The sequence below is a fragment of the Humulus lupulus genome, chromosome 6, assembly GCF_963169125.1.
Source record: "Humulus lupulus chromosome 6, drHumLupu1.1, whole genome shotgun sequence".
Lineage (NCBI taxonomy): Eukaryota > Viridiplantae > Streptophyta > Magnoliopsida > Rosales > Cannabaceae > Humulus > Humulus lupulus.
Window position 1 is genome coordinate 36,263,784 of NC_084798.1, and position 10,687 is coordinate 36,274,470.

General features: G+C 37.2%; 1 protein-coding gene across 1 annotated transcript; it reads left to right on the plus strand.

The window, feature by feature from the left end:
* The first annotated feature begins 521 nt into the window (after nt 1–521).
* On the plus strand, nt 522–6,701 carry LOC133782061 (beta-xylosidase/alpha-L-arabinofuranosidase 2-like). The gene is made up of 7 exons (XM_062221218.1): nt 522–1,063; nt 3,114–3,395; nt 3,484–3,653; nt 3,839–3,936; nt 4,201–4,551; nt 4,868–5,278; nt 5,862–6,701. The coding sequence occupies exons 1-7, from the start codon at nt 626–628 to the stop codon at nt 6,437–6,439; spliced, it is 2,328 nt and encodes a 775-aa protein (XP_062077202.1). The 5' UTR covers nt 522–625; the 3' UTR covers nt 6,440–6,701.
* The last annotated feature ends 3,986 nt before the right edge of the window (nt 6,702–10,687 follow it).

The following is a 10,687-nucleotide window of genomic DNA, read 5'->3' on the forward strand; positions in this document are numbered from 1 at the left end:
ATGCATATATTGTAAATTATTATGCTACAAAAAAAAGCCCTAAACCTTATGGAGACTTTTTCTTATCCCAAACAAACTAAAGATTTGTTATGGTAATAAGCCGATATTTGGGAATGAATTTGTTAAAAAAACTCCCATTTCCAATCTAGCTTGGCTACGGCACAGCCGAGTCGGAGCCGAGCCATATATACCTTCAGCTCTCACGCGAGTTAAAATTTCACTCTCTCTCTCTCTCTCACAAGATGATACTAAACCAAACATAACCCGGAGACAGAAAACAAAATATTTCAGGGAATTAAGAAAGATTTTTCAGTCTCTTCTCCTCTTCTTACCTTATACAAAACCCTTATTTTCGTACATCTCTTCACGGACTCATACTAGGGTCATGTACAATAAAAACAACGCCTAACATAACAGCCCAAAATTATCCTTAGATTCTTTTCTCTCTCATCCTTTTTTTTTTAATAATAATATTTTCCTTTTCTTTTTCTTTTTCTTTTTCTTTTTCTTTCCATCCAAACAGACCCCAATTTAATGCCAACCCAATACTCAACTTTCCTCCTTCACGGGCAGCTATAAAACAAACCCCATTCTCTCATTAACAATAACCATTTTTTTAAGCAACATGGCTTCTGTTTCAATGAGAGAAAACAGAGTAGGCTGTAGTAGTACTAATGGTAGTAGGTACTCTGTTTTGCTCTTAGTCACTCTGGTCTGTCTCGTTCTGGGCCGAGTTTCGGGACAGAACCCGGTCTTCGCCTGCGATGCCGGGTCGAACGGGTTCGGGTTCTGTGACAAGTCGTTGGGGGTTGATGCGAGAGTGGCGGACCTGGTGAAGAGGCTGTCGTTGCAGGAGAAAATAGGGTTTTTGGTGAACAGTGCTGGGAATGTGAGTAGGCTTGGGATTCCCAAGTACGAATGGTGGTCGGAGGCTCTCCATGGAGTTTCGTATGTTGGTCCTGGAACTAAGTTTTCCAGTGTCGTTCCTGGGGCCACTAGCTTCCCTCAGGTCATTTTGACCGCTGCCTCTTTCAATGCTTCTCTCTTTGAAGCCATTGGAAAGGTACGTATCTATGTATATGTATATGTATATGTATATGAATATGTATATATGTATTTGTATCTGCAAAAACATTCCTATTAAATATTTGCATAGGTTTCAAAAATGTCTTCTATATGCTTTTTTGACTCATGTTCATTATTCATTGGAATAATTGATAGTTATATTCAACATGCATTCTTGTTTTAAGGCAATGTCTTTGTTTGTTTATGTTTTTTCTTTATATATATTTTTCTTTTATATTTTGTTTCTTAAAGGGTAAAAAATCTTCTATTTGTGTAAAGGGAAGGAGAGTTTGGATTGATATAATTAGTAAAAGTGATGGTTTTTTTAATCAACTTGTACATAATGATAAAGATCATTTTAAACATTGGGAAGAGTTACAACAGTGAGATATTAGTATGTGGTGTAAAAATACATATTTATTTTCTTGTAATTGATAGTTGGAATCTAAATATTGCACGAGTCTGAGTGATCTATTATATATCTCCCACACCATCTTCTAAATGGAAAATATAATGGCATTCTCATTTAATATTCCAATTCTTTAATATATTTTTTTTCAGACAAATAAAAAAATGTTAGGATAATTGCTGTACAGATCATAGTCTAAAAACATATTATAAACCGTACTACATCAATTTTTATAAGATTATGTCATATCTTACCAATTAAATCTTGATTTTGACATGTTGAGATAAGCATAATGCCGGTTACATGTTTCCACCTCATATTAATTGAAATACATAAAAGTTTTGAGGGGTCATTTAGTTATGGCAAGTAAGATGGAACATATCAAGCAAAAAAAAAAAAAGAAAGAAATTAATAATAATTATAAATGAAGTAGATGGATCGATGATGATAGTTTGTGGTTCCTTTTCTGTACCATCTTTTCCTTTTTCTCTTTATTAACATGTGAAAATGATATTTTTTCTCAATAGAATCATACCAATAAATGATTAAAATAATTTTTGACTAATGGTAGTAGTTGGTAGTACATGATTTTATTTTTACAGCTGACACAATTCCAAATTAGCTTAATTTGGACTTTTCAACATGAGAAAGAGTTTTAAGTTTGATAGGTTTTAATTTCTCATTGGTTTATTAAGTGATGATACATTATAATTGATGTACCTAATCTCATATATTACCAAAACCGTCAGGTGTTAAATTTGACTTTCTTTCCAACAAACAAAAAAGACCCATTTCAATTCGGTAACCAAACTCTCATACTTATAATTTGAAATTGCCCTATACCTTCTAGGCTTAGAGATATTTTCTTCATAGTCTTTGATTAAATAATGGGCATGGTTGAAACTTGTCGTTTGAAGATATTGCATAGATAGCTCCAAACCTATAACATTAATGTTCACAAGGAAAAATAAAAATAAAAGTAGAGGTCTAAATAAGTCTTAAAAAGAAAATGCTAAAATACTTTAATTATCTTGGGATTGACTCTCTTGTGCTCTACCATTTTGTCTTTTTTCTTGTACCATTATTTTATAATTGGCTCACTATGCATGAAAATTATACTTTATCCACTTTACACATGTGAAATTATTTATGTACAAAAACCCTAGGTAAAATTTGGAAATGCAACTTGCAAATTTCTTATCTACTCAATTACCTTAGCTGTTATTTCCATTTGGCAGCATCTCACACATGTGACTCCTATATTTTTGATCATGTAAAAAAATATTACTCTTTGTTTAGCCATGTTAAATAATAAGACCCATATGAGTGGGTCCCACCAAATATATTTATATATATATATATATATATATATTCTCTCTAAATGGGGCCACAGTCACACCTTGAGTAATAGATTGAATTGGACCAATAGTATTTTCTTTTTCTATCTTTAAGGGGCAAGAGATAAGTAGAGTACTACCACTAGTACCTTTTTTTTTTTTAATTCTTGGAATAAGTTGGCCCCTATGTGAGCTACTACACTGACATGCAATGGGACAGTAAATGATAATGGACCATAGTTGGACCATTTTTATTTATTACAACAGTATCTAATGTGATTATCAATTTCCCCATTGGACAGGTAGTTTCAACTGAGGCAAGGGCAATGCACAACGTAGGATTGGCAGGGTTAACATTTTGGTCACCAAATATCAACATTTTTAGGGATCCTAGATGGGGAAGAGGCCAAGAGACACCCGGAGAAGACCCTCTCCTCTCCAGCAAATACGCTGCGGGTTATGTCCGAGGCCTACAACAAACCGACGACCCTAACCGGCTCAAGGTCGCCGCTTGTTGCAAGCATTACACGGCCTATGATTTGGACAATTGGAAAGGCATTGATCGTTACCACTTCAATGCAAAGGTAACCAAAAATACCATCATAATATTTGTACAATATTTTATTGTTAATATCCATAAATTAAAATAATACTTTTATTTTTTTTAATTAGGTGTCAAGGCAAGATTTGGATGACACTTTCCAACCCCCATTCAAGAGTTGTGTTATAGATGGGAATGTTGCTAGTGTCATGTGCTCTTACAACCAGGTTAATGGGAAGCCAACTTGTGCTGACCCCGACCTTCTCTCTGGTGTCATCAGAGGAGAATGGAAATTGAATGGGTACCCTATTTTTGTCCCTCCCAAAAATATTGAATGATTACTTTATATACGTATGTATTTATATAATATTAATGGATAGTTGGATACCAATCTTGATTTTTGTGTTAGGTTTCTATCCAACCATACTTGAATAAAATTATATTATTAGTGAAATGGACTTGATAATAAATATTGGGTTGGTGTAGGTACATTGTTTCTGATTGTGACTCAGTGGATGTGTTGTTCAACTCCCAACACTACACTAAGACACCCGAAGAAGCTGCCGCCAAGTCTATATTAGCTGGTAATTTGTTATCTTACAAAATATATTTTACCAAGTGGTATTTTTGAAAAACAGAAACAAAATTGGTACTTTTGAAAGCTTATGGTCACATATGTTAGTGACGAACTGGGTGATATATATATATATATATACTGCTTGGTAACTAGCTTAGTTACTCTAATCACTAATGTTGAACTTAGAGAAGGATATTTTCAAAAATACCAAAAAGCATTTGCAAGATTTGGATAGAATATTAAATTTTACCATTTTGTTTGAATTGGATAGGTTTGGATTTAGACTGTGGATCTTTCTTAGGAAAACATACAGAAGCAGCTGTGAATGGAGGACTAGTGAATGAGGCCGCCGTGGACAAGGCCATTTCGAACAATTTCGCCACATTGATGCGATTGGGCTTCTTCGACGGAGACCCAAGAGAGCAACAATACGGAAAATTGGGCCCAAAAGATGTGTGCACTGAGGCCAACCAAGAGCTGGCCCGTGAGGCTGCAAGGCAAGGCATTGTGTTGCTCAAGAACAGTGCTGGCTCACTTCCTCTTTCACACACTGCTATCAAAACTTTGGCCGTTATTGGGCCTAATGCCAATGTCACCAAGACCATGATTGGAAATTACGAAGGTAGACAACAAAACAATACTTATTCCCTAATAATTATACTTTTTCTGATACCAAATATTTGGTGTTTTTGTGCCATAGCCACCTTTATACATTGGCGTTAAAAATAAAAATAAACCACTATTTAATTTTTATCGCATCACAAATTTCAATTTATTTGTTCATTTTTTACCAATTGAGAAAGGAAATCAATTTTACTTCAAAATTAAGAGAAAAAAAAAACTAAGGCTTCCTCTTAATAATCCCACTTAACATAGTAGGATTTTATAATAGGGTAACAAAATAAAAAATTACATTTGATATATCATATACTTGGCAGGCGCACCATGCAAATATACCACTCCTTTACAAGGTTTGGCGGCCATGGTAACTACTAGTTACCACCAAGGTTGCGCCAATGTGGGATGTGGCACCGCCCAGGCGGACGACGCTGCGAAGATAGCGGCAGCAGCCGACGCAACCGTGCTGGTGGTGGGCGCTGATCAGTCCATAGAAGCCGAGAGTCGGGACCGAGTGGACCTACATCTTCCGGGACAGCAGCAACTCCTAATAACAACAGTAGCAAAGGCCTCTAAAGGGCCAGTTATTCTTGTTATAATGTCAGGAGGAGGTTTTGACATTTCTTTTGCCAAAAATGATGATAAGATTACTAGCATTCTTTGGGTTGGTTATCCTGGTGAGGCCGGTGGTGCTGCCATTGCTGATATCATTTTTGGTCATTACAATCCAAGTAAGCCTAATGACAACATCATATCATATATAAATAAATATATATTAATTGTCACATCTTTTGTTCTAATTTCATTAATAACTACATCGATACATATTATTGTGACAAACTTAAAATTTTGGCATGAAGATTGTTATCTATAAAAATGTTTTAACATATAATCTGATCAAAGAATGCTAATACATGTTCGGTATTGATTTAGAAAGAAAAAAAAAAAACTATTTTGACACGATTAGAGGCTCGCTTAATCCACCAGCGGCACATCCCATTGGGGCCCAAGGATTATGACATGAGTTAATCTACCAAAATTGATTAAAGATATCAACCAAATAGTCAAATTGTTTGGAAACTTTTATTTTATATATAAAAAAAGCGCTGTTAATGGCATTTTTTTAGAGTTTCCAAAGTAAAATTTTAGTTATGTAATTAATTAAAAGTTACTGTGAGACATAGAAATTGTCATTTTAAATTTTAATTTCGAAAAGAATCATGCACTATCCCTAATCGCTGTTCATCTACAAATGCTTCATACCTATAATATTATAAAAAAACACATTAGTTTATAATAAATTATTATTTTCAGGTGGAAGGCTGCCCATGACATGGTATCCCCAGTCATATGTCGATAAAGTCCCAATGGACAACATGAACATGCGACCCGACCCGTCCACAGGCTATCCGGGTCGGACTTATCGATTCTACACGGGCGAAACCATCTATGCATTCGGAGATGGGTTAAGCTACACCCAATTCCACCACCATCTAGTCAAAGCACCAAAGATGGTTAACATTCCTTTATCGGAGAGTCACACGTGTCGCTTATCTAGGTGCACCTCATTACAAGTCGATGATCCGTCCTACAGCTGCGAAAACCTCGCCTTCGACATCCATTTAAGGGTCCAAAACATGGGAAAGCATAGTGGGTTCCAGACAGTTTTCTTGTACTCAAGCCCACCTTCGATCCATAACTCACCCAAGAAGCACTTATTGGGCTTTGAGAAGGTTTTCGTACAGGCCCAATCAGAGTCACCAGTGAAGTTTAGGGTTAATGTGTGCAAGGATTTGAGCTTGGTGGATGAGATTGGGACTAGGAAAGTTGCTTTAGGGCATCATTTGCTTCATATTGGGGACTTGAAACACTCGTTGAGTTTGAGGGTTTGAAAAAAAAAAGGAAATAGGGGTTTCAACTAGTTTGTTCCCTTGATTTTTCTTTCTTTTATTTGGGGAAAACTATAAATATTTATTATTCCCCTTTGGTGTCAACATTTTCTAGAGGAGAAAAAATTGAATGCAAAATTGAGAGAGCTATAAATAAGTTGAGAGAATTGTCAAGATTATCTCAATGATATTTGGTGTAGCCATCTGTAATTGTTCAAAATCAAAAGATTTTGAAATTTTAATGAAGACTTGATAAATTTATGCCTTGGCCTGTGTATCTTGTTGTAGTTTTAATGATGGTAGTTCTTTATGTATTCTCATTTATGTTATGTACCTAGAAAAAGATGGACAATTCATAAGTGTTTTCTACCCAATTATGCTACATAACATTTCCTATTAAGCATTGTTTCTTGAATTTTCAACTGATTATCACCTCACTTCTTAGTTAAACTTGAATGCGTATTTTGTACTAGCCCTAATAGTTTTGGTGTTTTTTGCATGTTGGTCTTTAGCATTTTACTTTTACTAAATTTATCTCCATCCTTTAAGTTTTTTGTGTAATATATTATCTTGCCTAAAAATTGTAATACTAGCTATGGTTAGGAATGTTTGTTTGTTGGGTGTATATGATAAAGATAGATGAGTAATGATGGTAACACACTCAAATTGCATACACATTTTACACACCATGATGTGTATTTAATTTCAACCACACAATTAAAAATGAAGTCGTCCCCACTTAAAAATATCTAAGGCTAATATTAAATATACATCATGGTGTATACAAAAATGTGTACAATTTAAGTGTGTGTCTAGCATTATTCAAGATAAATACTAGGCTCTTACTAGTTGGGGCTCCATTTGTTTACCCCAAGATTACGACGATTTGTGTAACGTCCTACTAATCCAGGACTGTTACACCGTGTGCTAAAAATAGTGCTTAACCCGCTAAGCGAGTCATTTGGACTTAAAAAATGTAATACAGGTTAAACATTGGTTTTGGTATTAAGAGTTTTGGTTAATTAAGTCAAACTTATCATTAAAAAAGTTTGAATATTTACAAGGGATCCCAAAGGATTTTGTTGTCTGTGATTTCATTATTTGACACATGGCAGTTATTAGAGAAGTGATTTGACTCATCGGGAGCTAATGAAGTCTTGTAGAACTCGCCTAGAGCTCCTCAGAGCATAGATTCTTGCCAACACTTTATTATGTTTCCAAGCGGGATGTCTTCAAGTTAGGCCACGTCCCGAGGACATCCGTTATGGTCCTCTCGTCTTCTTGATCAGTTAGTCCTCTAGGCCTAGGAGCTTGTCCTCGGGACCTGGAGGGAACGCAAGATGTCAGTCGCAATAGCTTTGTACCGCAAGCGACCATCTGACATCTTTTTGTGCCTCGAGTAGTGTTGTTGAGCCCGTACACTCGACAATTGGCATGTCCCAATGCGCCGCCTGACATTGGAAACGTGTAGCTGTGTTCTGTCAATGTCAGAGGGCATGTCTCTTGTAAAGAAATGGGCTGCAACCTACGAATTGGGCACTATGCGATACGCCTGGGCCCATCACCTTAATTAGGGCACCTGAAGGTGTTAATTAGCATTAAACTCCCAAATGATTGGGAATATTTGTAATAAATCCCCATTAAGGGAATTAATTTCTCCTAGCCACTATAAATAGGGCTAGGGCATCCATTATAAATGATTTTTGGCTTTTAAACATTTGATCCTACTTTTGTACTCAGAGCAATATATATGTTGCTTGAGAAAATTTCATTGAAGCTTGCCATCTCAAGCTTTAAGAACACTAATACTAAAGCCTCATGGACTAGGGTTGTTTTATAACCCGAACCACCTAAAATTTATCTTTTACCTACATTTCTTTAAGTTCTTGTTTAATTAGTTGATAACAAAAAATGCAGTCAACTTTTTGGTGCTTTCATTGAGAGCGGTGAAGAAAGCTTCAAAGATTCAGGCATGGTGACCACTAAAAGAAACGCTCCAGATGACGCTGCTCCTTCCACCAGAGCTGAGGGAGGAGAGCCCAGCCGACCACCTCCACCAGAGTATCTGAAGGTGACTCAGGAGGATTACGACGAAAACGTTGGCTTTGACGGCGAAGACTGCAAGTTTTACGAGGGTGATTATCCTCAGTCCATGGACGTGGAGGAACCGACGGAGGTGGTGGCTCTCAGAGACCAAGTCTCCACCCAACAACAGAAAATTGATGCCCAGGAGGGGAATATCAGAACCCTACAGGAGATGGCTAATGCCATGGTAAAGGCAAAATCGATGAAGGTCCCGGCCTGCGCAATGGCGAAAGAGAACTCGCTGGGCTCACCCGTTTAGGCCTCTAGACGAGCTAATGATAGCTAGGGGCTTGAAGCCTGAGGACACTGCCAAGACGCTAGCTTCTGCGGGGCCCAGGGCGTTCTGCCCAGGCGCGCTGCAACAAATCCTGTTTGGCCTGGAGGTGGTGTCCTGCCATCACCTCGACAGCCTCAAAGAAACCCTGACCAATGGGAATGTCTCTGCCAACCGAGGAAAAGGAATTCGTGTCTTAGTCAATAACGAACACGATGACTCTGAGGGCGAAACAGAAGTAGGATACCCCGAAGATAGTGGTCGCCTCCAAGCATAACCTGATCTGCGAGATGGCTTGAACGCCCGTAGGGGCAAGGCAGCTCCCGAGGACAATCCTGGGAGAAAAAAACAACCAGACCTCCGAGATGACCTTAATGCTTGGAGGAGAGAAAACCGGGCACAGAGTGCCAATCAAAATCATGTTTTAGTGAAATAGTTGTACCTTTTGACCAAACTTTTTAACCCTAAACCATTAATCACGTTTAACTACACAATTATGGCCAAATGACTCGTTTAGCGAGTTTAGCACTATTTTAAATACACAATGTAACGGTCCCTTAGTAGTAGGGTGTTACAGTAAGATACCTTGTTTTGATAGTTTTAGCAGCCCTAGCTCACGCATATTCCCCATTCTTGCATGCCATAGTTGCGTTTCATCGCTGTTCTTCTTTACTGTTGCTGCAAGTGTAGGGAGCACAATTTCCCCACTCAATACATAAAGTCCATGGTTCTTAGTTCCTTTAAGTACTAGCAGCGAACCTTTTGTAATTTTCATGACTCCATTGCTTATTTTGTAATCATAACCTTCATCATCTAATGTTCCCAAAGAGATTAGGCTTCTTTTCAAACCAGGAATATACCTTACTTTGGAGAGTTTTTCACAATCCCATCGAAACTCTTTATTACAATTGTTCCAATCCCAAGTACTTTACACTTTTGATCATTCTCCATGAGCACACTTCCTTAATTTACTTCTTGAAATTCCATAAACCATTCTCTTTTTGGACACATATGATAGGTACAACCACTTTCCAAAATCCAATCTTGAACATCTCTACTAGTGACTACAAGGTGATCACCATCCGAACCATATGGATCATCAACAAATGCTGATGAGTCTTGACCCTTTCCTTTTTCCTTCTTTTTTTTTTCTTTAGTTCCCAACATGCCCTAATCAAGCGTCCAACTTTACCACATGATAAAATTTTCTCATTTCTTTTGTCCTTGACTTTGATCATGCATAGAACTTGGATGGTCCTCTCGAGGTTTTCCTCCTTTAGGGTCTTTCACGAACAAGTAAACTCTCCTCTCATTTTTTATACTTTGTTGCCTTCTCCCAAGTTAACTCCACATCTCTTGAACGTAAGGCACTCATTACATCTTCTTATGTAAGAGTATTCTGACTGTACATTATTACAGTCTTTGATTCCTTGAATTGGCTAGGAAGGCTGCTTAGCAAAATGACTGCCTGATCTTCTTCTTTAATCTCTTCCCCCATGTTTCCAAGCCCAAGTATTATCTTGTTCATCTCGTCGAAGTTTTTCTCCAATGTCAGAATTGCATTCATCTTAAAGCTGTATAATTTTCCTTTCAAGAAAATTTTAGTGGTTGTCGTCTTGTTCATGTAGAGCTGCTCTAACTTCTTCCATAAACCCAAAGCTATCTTTTCTCCAATTACTTGTCTCAACACATTGTTTGAAAGATTCACGACAATGGCAGTCCGAGCTTGTTTCATAATCAAATATGAATCCTCCATCTTTACAAGTTTTTCAGTCTTCTTTTCTGACGAGTCCTCTTCTTCCAAAGCGAGTCTAAATTATGGTATTTCAAGATTGCCATCATCTTTTCTTTCCACAAGCTGAAGTCGCCAGAGCCATCGAACTTATCGAGTT